Raw genomic sequence first — 12,488 nt, 5'->3', positions numbered from 1 at the left:
GCTCTAGAAGTGATCATGGCAATTACAGGCAAGTAAACCCAATTTCAGTACCAGGCAAATTGGTTGAAACTACAGTAAAGAACAAAATTATCAGACACATAGATGAACTCAATTTGTTGGGGAAGAGCCAACACAGCTTTTGAAAAGGGAAATTATACCTCACCAATCATTTAGAATTGTTTGAGGAGGTCAAACAAACATGTGGACGAGGGTGTGCCAGTGGATACAGTGTACTTGGACTTTCAGGGCTTGTCTACACTAACACTGTAAGTTGATCTAAGTTACGCTACTTCAGTTACGTAATTTACTTAGCAGGTGAAGACAATTTACGTGTCTTCCCCAGACCTGCTAAATCAACACCAGGGATGCAAACCCATACTCTGGGTATCCCTAGCCTCTGACTGCCAGAAGCTGGGACTGGACAACAAGGGATGGATCATTTGATGATTGCCCTGTTCTGTTCATTCCCTCTGAAGCACTTGGCACAGGCCACAGTCAGAGTGAGAAGACTGGATACTGGGCAAGGACCATTGGCCTGACCCAGTATGGCTGGTTTTACGTACTGGGCTCCCCATCATCTAGCTGCTGATCTTAGTCAAGACACAGGGAGCTGGTGCTGGCTGTGTCGGACATACAGAAGATGGAGAGCTGGGTGCAGTCCATGTGCTGCTGACACTGTAGCTTTGACTGTCTCCTCAGCTCTCCCTAAAACATTATACCAATCTTGAATATCATGGTAGAGCTGAGTATGATGCCCCAAAGCTGAGTGCTTTGTGGGGGACAGTTGTCCAGGACAACCCCCTAGGCTAGATCTAAGCCATTTCAGGACTTCCCTTTCCTTTCATCCCTGGATGGGCTCCCCTTGACTAAAGGCAAGAGGAGGGCATCCATGGGAGGCAACAAGTGCTGGCTCTGTGCCAGGCCCTGGCCTCAATCCTGACTGACAGACTCAGGACACCTGCAGGTGGTATTGGAGACTAGATTTTGCTATTTTCTCTCTGAGCTGGCTTACCAAAGGGAGGTCAGACACTGGGCTGGGAAGTCTCTTGAGCTGAATGACTGTTTCTTGATGCAGGTCAGACTGCTAGGTGTTGGGGTGTGTGGGGCGCACTAGGTTCCTTTCACTAGAAGATGACAGCTGACAGTCTCTACCAGTCGGTGTCCCAGGTGCTCTCTAGTCTCTCAACTGCAGGGGAGGGCAGAGGCAGAGTCTCAGGGGTGGCCCTGATGCCATCAGTGCCTCCATGACAATATAGGAGTGGGCTGGGAGCATGAATTTCTTAGCTGCTCTTAGCTGGCTGTTTTTGGAGGTCTGCGAAGCCATCCCTGGGGCAGGTAAACTCTATGGAATAAGAAATCTCCACAGTGTGAAGTGATGGGATGTGGGGCTGTTTGAGTTAAAGCAATTTCAAGTCCAGAAGGCTTCTGTGTGGTGTGACTTTGCTGTCCATATGGCAGAAGAGAGGCAGTCTCTTTCTGTCCCTTCATGGCACCAGCATGGGTTTGTAGGATCCCTTTCTTTTGTCTCAGCCTGCTTCTATCATGCTACTTCCAGCGCTGATGCTCAAGTTTCCTTCCTTCCTACTTTTCCTGTTGCAGGTTCTTGGAGAGCCACAGTGATCCATGTGGGTGGTGGGGAGATGGTTTTGGTGCTGGGGTATCTATGGCCACAGTAGTGCCTCACTGATCTCTCTACCCCTTGGTGTCTCAGGTAGGTGGAGTTTTCTGTCAGTATAGTAGTTTGGTGAGATCCAAATTTTCAAGGAGCGCTATACAAATAGTTTATTTTTTCTTCACAATGGGGAAAACTCTCGTTTCTGCCTGGATGTGGAAGTGGTCTGACAAGGCTGGAGGAGGCTCATGTTTTATAACCACTTCCAGCCTTAGGATGCAGGCCAACAGAATAATACTCCTGTGCTCTTTCCCATCTGGTTTTAAATGCAGTTAAAGGGCTTTTTAGTATCTGCATTGTGAGTATGACAAATGTGGGGATGACCAATGCAGCAGACATCTTGCTTTGGCTCTAATGTTTGAACAGGGCCATTCTCTTCCTGTGATCGGCTTTTTCTGCTGTCCTACGGATGCTACAGACAGCCTCCGAGCAATGGCTGCTATGATTCTACAAAGACATATGATGTGACCACATGTTTCTAGATTCCATTTTGGGATGTCAGTGTTTTTCCACTGACCAATCTGGGAACTAAGGTTTGAAACAAAACATTCCTGCCATATACAAAAGCTATTTAAGGCAGGGAGTGACATCACCAGGGATTCTTCGCTCCCCACACAAAGACTCCGGAGGAACAAAGACTGAACTGGGGGAAGTGCTGAACCCAGGTTAAAGGAATTTTTAGCCTGTGAATGGAACACCTGGGGATTCCAAGCTGCAAGCAAGTGCAGCTTGCCCCTTAAGAATCTGCAGCCTGCTCATATTATCACTTGGGGTGAGAATCTGTTATTCATATCCAATCTATTTAGCATACATGCAGTCCTCGGACTTACGACACAATTGGTTCCTGAAAGTCGCGTCTTACGTCGAAAACATTGTAACTCGAATTTCCCATAGGAACAATATCAGATCGAGTATTGTAAAGTCGAAACTGATATCATAAAGTCAAAACACAATGATAATTTATAAATGTCGTAAGTGCCATTCGTTGTAACTTGAACATCGTAAAGTCGAGGACTGCCAGTATTAAGTTTAGTTTGCACTTTTTGTTTATTTGCTAGGTAAACTGCTTTGATCTGTTTGCTATCATTTATAATCTCTCTTTTTTAGTTAATAAACTTATTTTTGCTTTATCTAAACCAGTGTGTGGGAAACATAACTCAGGGGTAGAAGGCTATTGCATATTCCTCTCCACATTGATGGATGGGGTGAATTTTATGAGCTTACACTGAACAGTTCCCTGTGCAGTGCAAGATGGTATAATTTTGGGTTTATACTCCAGAAGGGGTGCATGCCTGAGAAGCTGGTTGTTACCCTAGCTGTCGCCTTCCTATGCAGGGGCTGGTCAAAGCACCTGCCTGAAACTGCAGGTGGGTGTGTCCCTACCTGTATGTATGTTGGTGAAAGTGCAAGCTGAAGCCTGGATGGCTTTGCAGCTTGTCACAGCAGTACAGTGTGAGAGGGAGCCCAGACTGGTGGGTCAGGGAGGCTCAGTGGTATCCCAGCTCCAGGTGGCACCTCAGGGGGAACTCATCACAGGCCCCTCTCAGGATTAGGGCCCATTACAAGGGGGGCTGCACAAACACATAGGGAGACATAATCCCTGCTCCAGAGAGTTTACATACACTGTTGGGACAATACCAGGCTCTAAGGTCACAGATAAGACAGATGTGCCTAGAAGGGCTCTTCCAGATAATTTTTCTGATTTACCTCCCCTGCTCCTTACCCTCAGCCTGCTGCTGGGTGTGGAAACGCTGAATCTGCTCTCCCCGGGTTACGGACACTTTACAAATGAGGCATTTCAATAGTTCTTCTTCCTGGACTCCAAATTGACCCTGGGAGAGAAGGGACCAAAGAGAATAGTCAGTTTCAATCCCTGGTTCCATAGTGCAGTGGCTATGTGTCCCCACCTTTGTGCGCCACCCAGTATAATGGGGTCATATCCTGACTGGGGCCTCTTGACGTTATCGTAACGTAAATAATAATAAGACATTGTGGGCATCAAGCCACAAACTCTGCAGCCACCACTCTCCTTAAGACCAGCTTGCTCACTCGCTCTCACGCACAAACAGCCCTCTTGGGCTGCTGCCTTCCCAACCCCCCACATACACCTTCCCAGCACTTACCTCCAATTATTTACATAACACATTATTAATTGCCTGAGCTGAAATCTGTGTCAGAGCTCTGCCCATCCTTGAAGGGGAGGAAGAGACATTTAAAACATGATCCTATGGCTCCTGGTTACCATAGAACCAGAGTGCTCTCCAAAAGTAGAAAGCTACAGCACGGAAATTTCTATTCCTGCGCTGCTGGCAAGAGCAGACTGAGCCTGGGTGCAGAGGTGTGGCTTTTACTTAGCTCCAAATACAATGAGGTTAGTGCTCATTCTGATTTCACCAGGCAGTGAATTCCAGAGTCAGAACCCAGCTCCTGTGACGGTTCCATCTCCTGCAATCACAAGCCTCCCCTGCAGAGGGGCAGCTTCATGGTTCCAGTGGCATGCAGTCACTGTGAAAAGTTGAGGAGAGGGGGAATCTCTCTGTAGCCAATGATTTGATATTATTTATTTTGTCATGTTATAATTAACAAACATGACATGTTATATATAATTATTGTATCCTAACCAAACTTAAGTGATAGGATTATAAAAGTATAAGATTGATTAGTAGTTAGAAGGGATAAATATGTATTAGGTATCTAAGTAAGGAAGGCTGAAATGTAAAGCCTATAGGCTGAGGCCTGTAAGATTTTAGCTTAGATATTTTAGGCCTTAGAAATAAAAAATACTGACATCAGTACGTAACCAAAAAATAACCCAATGCCATAAGATTATAGGGAAAGATGTACCAAGAGATGAAATTGAAAAATATTGGCCAAAAGATTAATTTTAGATCACAAAAATGCTCTAGAAGCACATTTTTGTTTAACACGTGCCTTAACCACAGGATAGAGGTTGTGCATCAATGATAATGAGAATAAAAGGAACTATACACAACCTATAGAAACACCAAACCAAACCAAACGGAAAAGACGGTTGACACTTTCATGCACATGCACACAATGTAGGTATAGGCAAAATCACATTATAGAAAGAAGGTGCCCAGATTGGAAAAATTGAGCTTCCTATAGAAAAACTCCTCCAGGAACCATCCCTCTACGGATGATCACTCCATAAAACACCCATCAGACCCTAACACTATCTAGGAGGATGGGAGTATGACTGCAGCTACAATTTATACATGCTGTGATATTCATAACTGTGCCAGTAACTTGAATAACATTGATAAAAGACATTAGACCTTACTCTGTAATTGCATGTGCTACTTTCCTTGATTTTCATGTGTTCTTATGAACGCTAGATATGAAACAAGTGGCAGAGGTAACTGTTGAACTTGAGAATGTAGCTACCAAAGCTGAATACATCTAATGTCACTAAAATTACTTTAACTAAAAAGAAAAGGCTACATGTCAGGGAGCTGGGGCCGATCCCATGGTGGGGCTTTGAAATCAAAATAGAGACCTAGAATTGGATTTACTCAATAGGAAGCCACTGTTGAGAGTAGGGCATTGAGGTGGCAGAGGAGGGGGTGGCGCACAGCAGCCTGTTAAGCAGATGAGCTGCTGCATTTTGGATGAGCTGGAGCTTTTTCAAGCCAGGGAACATTATTCTTAGTGAGAACTTCAATAGTCAAGCTCAGATTACAGGAAACTGCACCCCACCAAGGCCAGATCTGATGCAGTGTGCAGGAGGGCCTGTGGGAGGAGTGGTGCTGTCAGATCAACAGGTGAGAAAAAGTCTAGTACCTGTGTTTTGACAAAATTGGGGAGAAGAGTGATGTGGGTGTCAGGCCAGGGAGAAAAAGGTTGTAGTAATTGACACAGGAGAGATCAGGGTCTGACCAAGTGTTTTAGCTTTGAGGAGAGAGAAGACGGATCAGGTTTTCGATACAATATGGAGAAAGCTGGATTTGGATGCTGCCAGGATGTGAGGGGCTGAGATAGAAAAGAATTGGTCTGTAGCCCCAGCCCATCTTCTCCTCCAATTCTGAACCTGGCTTTGAACTGAGTAACCTGCTGGTAGTTAAAACCCACATAAGGTGCATGGTGGGAGAGAAGAGGGCTTGAAGATACCAGTCACTAGGGCAATCTGGTGCATTCCTGGGACAACTCCTAATTCTTTTGTAGCGTCTTTAGAATCAGTGATAGGAGTCCCCTCTGCTGCGTCAGTCAGGTGTGTAGCATAAGCAGCACCCAAAGAATGGAAGGACCCCCGCAGTGGCCCTCATCTACCCTTCATACATGGATTTAAAGACCATTCCTAATATAAATATTCCCCAAACCCCACACGGGTCCCCAGTGGGAGCACAATCTTGTCTCACTCCTCTGAGCCTCTCACTCGACTCACCGCTGAAGCCTTCAGCCACCCCCTGGAGGCTTCACTCACTCTCACGGCCCCATTGTTCTCCTGGGACTGGAAGGTCACATTGCCCAGAGACAGGACTCCAGCCAGGATTGCCTGCATGTCCACCTGCTCCTAAAATACACAACAGAGATGGCTTGGGGTTGGTACCCACAGATGTATGTGGGCATGTACATACACATGATGAGCAATAAGCAGCCCTCTTCCAGTGGAACTTCAAACTTCCTGCAGTGGTGGAGGGCGAGGAAGGTCAGGTATGTGGCGGGGGGGGGGGGGAAGGGAGCTCTGCACTGAATCTGTTAGCCTGTGAACAGCACAACAAACTGAAGGAGGGAAGTAGAAGTGGGTCAAATGGGCTAACTGAGCAGAGGGGGTGGAGATGATGACAGAGTGCCCACTGTACTCACCTGTTCCTGGAAGCCCACCATGTCTAGGGCATTACGCACCTCCCAGTACTTGTGCTTCCAGGACTCAGCCACATCCTCTGCCCTAAACCAGCCGCTTATGTACCTGGGGAGACAAGTGAGTCAACTGATATTATTTGTATTAGGGTACAGTCTACATACTATGATGCTCTGCACCCCTGTATTCAGCCCATGCATGCTATTATAATAACCTTTGTACGAATATGCCTTGTGAGGTATCATTTGAAAACTCGTAACTCACTGGTCAATATTGTGCTGATAAAGTTATAAAATTCCACTGTATGGTGTTACTAAGACATATTCTGATCTGGGAAGCAGCCAAACCAGTTCCTCAGAGACAAAATACTTAGTCCTTCCATGACTGCAGGGGACTAGACTAGATGACTTCTCGAGGTCCCTTCCAGTCCTAGGATTCTATGAAAAGATAAACTGACGCCTCAGCCAGGTGTAAACAGGCCAAATGGGCCATCACCTGCTAAATGGCTATACATGGGCCATGCACACAATGACATGAGCAAAAAATCTAGATCTTAAAAAGTAACAGCTTGGGGTTTCCGTCCACAAAGACTTTTTGTCTCAAAAAAGGCAAAGAACTATAACAATGGATGGCAGAAGCCCCACATCGTTCTTCCCTTTCTCTCTGCCCACAGCATCCACAATACCTGACAAACAAAAGAAGGGGGAGGGATCCTGACCGAAAGAAGTTCAGCCATTAAGACTGCTGAAACATGTGGTGAGAGAGACCTTGCTTTGAATTCACTCAAGTTTGTTGTTAGGCATTAGTTGTGTTTTACTTTTATTTTTATTGTAACCAATTCTGACTTTTATGCCTCATTAGTTGTATTCACTTAAAATCTATCCTTTTAAAATTAATAAACTTGTTTTATTGTTTTATCTAAACCTGTGTCTTTGAATTGAAGTGTTTGGGAAACTCCATTTGGGATAACAGGATTTGCACATATCATTTTGTATTAATAAAATGATGAACTTCATATGAGCTTGTGTTGTCCCGAAGAGAGCTGGGCAGTACAAGGCATACATCTCTACGGCAAGTCTGGGACTTGGAGTTTGCTGGTGTTACTCTGTAGTGTAATTCAAGAGTAGCTGGCTACAGCACTCATACAATATAACTAGGAATAATTTACATGCTGGAAGCTGTGTGAACAGACCAGGCGTGGTAGCTCTCACTGTAAAAGGCACCCCATGTAGGAAAGCTGAGGGGACACAGCTGTTCATCAGTTCAGATTATACCCTGAGTACATCACACATGTCTCATATGAGAGCACTCTGCAGGGCAGTCTCAGTGAGTCAGTCCCTGCCCCAAAGAGACAGCGCAGACATAGGGTGGGGGGAAGCAGAGGTACAGAGAGGGGAGTGATTTCCCCAGGTCACTGGCAGAGCCAGGAACAGAACCCAAGTCTCCTGAGTCCCAGACCAGCGTCCCATCCATTAGGCCACACTACATCTATGTTCAGAGCCCAGCTGCAGCCTTCCATGACAATCCCCCAACCCTTTGCTCTCCTCTCATTACTCAACTCTCACACCAGGACAAATCCTCTTCCTCCACTCCTTCCCATATGGGGCTGTAGGAGCACATTATTCTGACCTGCACTCCACTGAGAAGCCAGAGTAGGACCTGCCACTCGCGTACCTGTACAATGAGGGATCTAGCAATCCATACATCTCCTTTTCCTCTGCAGTGAGCCCAGCAAACATATAGTAGAAGACATGGAAATTCCTCTCTCCAGCATCTTGTTGCACGACACGAGACTTCTCTAGCAGATACTCGCTCAGCTTGGCGCCCCTCACTACATGGGGAAGGGGCAGAAGGAAAGAAATCACCACACAGATGATGGGTTCCACACACCCAGAGACCTAGTCCTGGGTCTCACCTGTACTCCTTTGGAACCTCAGCTGCATGTATTTTCCAAAGCGGCTGCTGTTGTCATTCATCACAGTTTGTGCATTGCCAAAGGCTTCGAGCAATGGGTTCACCTGGAAGGGAAATGTACAGAGTTGATGGGGAGGTATAAGCAACAGGGAACCCTTAACATCCCCTCCCACCTACAATGGCCCAGCTAGGTTGCAGAAGGTATCAGAGGTATCATGTGAAACAGCCTCATGGCCTCTTGAGGAGCCATAGGGGAAAAAAAAAAAAAAAGATTTGAGTCACTCAAATCAGGCTGGAAATGCACACAGTGACAAAATAATCCAATGCAACCATGGACTGTATAAGCAAAGGCACCACATCCTGGAGCAAGGAAAGGACAGTTTGTCAGGTCCTAGAGAGAACCCTTGGGATTCTGCCCTCAGCCCCTCAATCCCAGAAGCCTCCCACTTCCACCAAGCAATGGGGGTTGAGAGGGATCCCTCTCATGGATAGGCCTACATGGGATACTGTGTGCAGGTCTGGGGAACTCAATGACAGAAAGACAGACACACAGGGGGAAGTTCACAGCAGAGAGAGAAATTAATATGGGGCAGAATGACTGAGTTATAGGACTCAGAAAAGAATCTGATAAACTTGGCTACTAATGACTGGGGATGGAAGGGCCCATCCACATGATAATCTGCAAATCCACTGCTCCACTACAGGTTGCCCTGTGCCCCCAACCTCCTGCAGGTTCCAATACTCCTGCTGCAATTCATAGATTTTAAAGCCAGAAGGGACCATTATGATCCTCTAATTTGGCCTCCTCCATAAGAGGCCAGAGAAACTCACCCAGTAATCACTCTATCAAGCCCCTAACTTCTGGTTGAGCTATAGCACCTCCTTTAAAAAGTTATCTAGTCTTGAATTAAAATACTGTACTTCAAGTGATGAAGAATACACCACATCCTTATGTTAGTTGTTCCAATGGTTAATTACCATCACTGTTAAATATGTGTACTTTATTTCCAGTCTGAATTTGTTTAGCTTCAGCTTCCAGACACTGAATCTTGTTATCCCTTTGTTTGCTAGATTAAAGAGACCTCTGCTATCTGAAATCTCTTTTCCCCCAGGTAGGTAAACATAGGCAATGATCAAGTTAGCTATTTACTCTCTCTTAGATAAACTAAATAGACTGAGTTTCTTTAGTTTCTCACTGTAAGACAGGTTTTCCTGGCCTTGAATCATTCTTGTAGCTCCCTTCTGAACCCTTTCCAATTTGTCAGCATCCTTTTGGAGGAGTAAAAAGAAAAGGAGTACTAGTGGAATGCATCGGAATGCATCCGATGAAGTGAACTGTAGCTCACGAAAGCTTATGCTCAAATAAATTGGTTAGTCTCTAAGGTGCTGCTAGTACTCCTTTTCTTTTTGCGAATACAGACTAACACGGCAGCTACTCTGAAACCTTTTGGAGGAGTGACACCAGAACTGAACAAACTATTCCAGTAAGGGTTTCATTAATGCTGTATACAGAAGCAATGCCACCTCACTGTTTCTACTTTATATTCCCCTTCACATACATTCAAGGATCATATTTGCTCTCTTAGCTACAGCATCTTTACTAACTGCATCCCATACCAGCCTTTCCATGATTTTGACTGGGATCAACATCAGGCTAACCAGCCTATGACCAGGGACATACTGTTTATTCTTTTTAAATATTGGCACTACACTGGATATTTTCTAGTCCATTGGACTAGACTGTTCCCCAGTGTTCCAAGATTTAATAAAAAAACAACATTAATGGTTCAAAGAACTCCTTAGCTGATTCTTTTAACATTCTTAGATACAACTTATCTGGTCCTGCTGATTTAGAAATCTTTAACTTGAAAAGATGCTGTTTAACATCCTCCCTAATTACTGATGGAATATACTGATTACTGAAATAATTTCTATATTCCTGCTTCTTGCCAAATATTTAATGAACCCGTGTCTTGTCTACATCATAACTGACAATCTAGTATTGGATTTATACCGTTGCTAAGATTTCATTTACTCTGTGCTTTTTCCACTCCCAATGACTCATCTGTAGAACCCCCTAAGCCAACCGTGAGTTGCTCTGTGGCCACCCCTCCGTCTGTCCCCCTGCATTCTATTTCAATGACTCACCTGCAGTATCTGCTGCTCCAGCTGTGAGTTACCCTTGCACAGGTGCATGATGTGTTGCAGCAGTAGCTTTACACTCTCGGTTTTCCCTGCACCACTCTCTCCACTGTCAAAAAAGAGCAGAGGGTGAGGACAGGAAACTCTACCACCACTAGGACTCAGATGCTATTCCCCTTATGCCTCAGCGCATCTTCTCTTTCTCTGAACCAACACCCGCCATGTACCAACACTACTGCACAGCTCCAGGTGCCTCCTACTGGCAGTTTCCACATTAGCACCACCGTGACCCACCCCACTCCCCATGGCAACAGGTTCTATAGGGCACTGATCCCCTAGTAAGCCTCCGCACCCAGTGTTGCAATTTAACACCCTCCACTTGAGATTCTTTCTTGACCCTGGGGATGGAGGGGTCTTACCCACATTAACATTGTCTCCCACCTATCTGTGAACTTGACCCATTGGGCAGTCCCTTAAGCAATGGGGCCAAAAGGAATTTCTTAGTATCCCCAGCTCTGGGCAAAGAGGGAGGAATGACCTTGAAAGGCACCTGTCTCACTGAATCCTTCACATATACAAGGCATTCCCTCCCCTCCCAACCCTTACAAGCAGAACTTGTCCCACTGCTTCCATGTCCTTAATTGGGCTGTGATCCCATGACAGCATATGTGCACTAATACTTCACCCTGTGTGAAGATCTGTGAGTCACAGAGCAGAAGCAGGAAATAGTGCACATACTCCAAAGGGCAGGACGGTTTACACACCTGGGCACTGCACTTTATGTCCCAGGTGTGGCTTCTGCTCTGCAGCTCTCTGTGGCTACAGGGTGGAGTGGAGGGGTGATGTACAGTCTAATGGAGTGCTGGGACAAGCAGACTCCTAGGATTCAGGTGGCGGGGGGCTGGTGACCTGAACTCCTCTCTCTAAACAAGACATAGGACAGCAGCAAAGGAGAAAGGGAGATCATCTTGGTTTGACATGCACCAGGCTGGACAGGAATCTAGGGTCAACGCACAGCCAGGTGGTTGAATGTTGCTCTGGTATGAGGGGGAAGGGGATAGTGTGCCAGTTTGACACTCAGCAAGGAGGAAAAGTCCCAGACTGCTGTTATTCGGTTACAGAGAGACACCAGTTCCCAAAAGGGAGTATGACCCACCCAGACTTCCATTGGATGCTCGTGGCCCTACACAGTAATCACTAAAACCACCTTCTCTTTATGACAGGTTTCAGAGGAACAGCCGTGTTAGTCTGTATTCGCAAAAAGAAAAGGAGTACTTGTGGCACCTTAGAGACTAACCAATTTATTTGAGCATGAGCTTTCGTGAGCTACAGCTCACTTCATCAGATGTTTACTCCACGGTAAACATCTGATGAAGTGAGCTGTAGCTCACGAAAGCTCATGCTCAAATAAATTGGTTAGTCTCTAAGGTGCCACAAGTACTCCTTTTCTTCTCTTTATGGTATTTCTAAGGCACCCATCATCTATGCACTTAAGCACTGAACAGCTACAAAGAGACTAAGGGCATTTAGCTTCCTATTATTATTTATATTGTGGCATTATCTAGGAGCCCCAGTCATGGATCAGGGCCCCACTATGCTGGGTATCACACAAACATAGAATAAAAAGACAGAATGTAAGCTCTTGAAGTCAGGAACTATGTAATGCCTGCCCTCCCCCAGGTCACAGGGTTGGGGCAGCTGGTTAGTTTTTGGTTTTAATGGGCGCCATGGCTGAGGAAAGGCTCTGTAGGTCTCAACCTGCCAGAGAGCAGTGGAGTTCCATCACCAGATCCTGCTGCGGAGATAACTCTGTCCCCTGTATTGTGCACGCTGAATACAGCTACCTGAGGCTATCTCCCAGTTGGCCAGGTCCTAGCGCAAAGCATATTAGGGTGAGGATTTAATTTAGCTCTGACACCAGCAGGAATGGAGACAGTGGAA

At 45.8% G+C, this 12,488-nt stretch overlaps 1 protein-coding gene across 3 annotated transcripts in view; it reads right to left on the bottom strand.

Moving 5' to 3' along the window:
• The window catches only part of LOC125629277 (myosin-IIIb), a 168,081-nt gene that overhangs the window by 149,612 nt on the left and 5,981 nt on the right, over window positions 1–12,488 (bottom strand). For all 3 annotated transcript variants that reach the window (XM_048834643.2, XM_048834642.2, XM_075128285.1), the window contains exons 4-9: window positions 10,554–10,656; window positions 8,407–8,509; window positions 8,166–8,322; window positions 6,497–6,599; window positions 6,075–6,203; window positions 3,396–3,504 (exon numbers count right to left, since the gene is read on the bottom strand). In XM_048834643.2, the coding sequence (XP_048690600.2) occupies window positions 3,396–3,504; window positions 6,075–6,203; window positions 6,497–6,599; window positions 8,166–8,322; window positions 8,407–8,509; window positions 10,554–10,656 (704 nt within the window). The remainder of the gene's footprint in view (window positions 1–3,395; window positions 3,505–6,074; window positions 6,204–6,496; window positions 6,600–8,165; window positions 8,323–8,406; window positions 8,510–10,553; window positions 10,657–12,488) is intronic.

The sequence above is a fragment of the Caretta caretta genome, chromosome 5, assembly GCF_965140235.1.
Source record: "Caretta caretta isolate rCarCar2 chromosome 5, rCarCar1.hap1, whole genome shotgun sequence".
Taxonomy (NCBI): domain Eukaryota; kingdom Metazoa; phylum Chordata; order Testudines; family Cheloniidae; genus Caretta; species Caretta caretta.
Note: the sequence above shows the minus strand (reverse complement) of the source record. Positions and strands in the feature narration are given on the sequence as shown.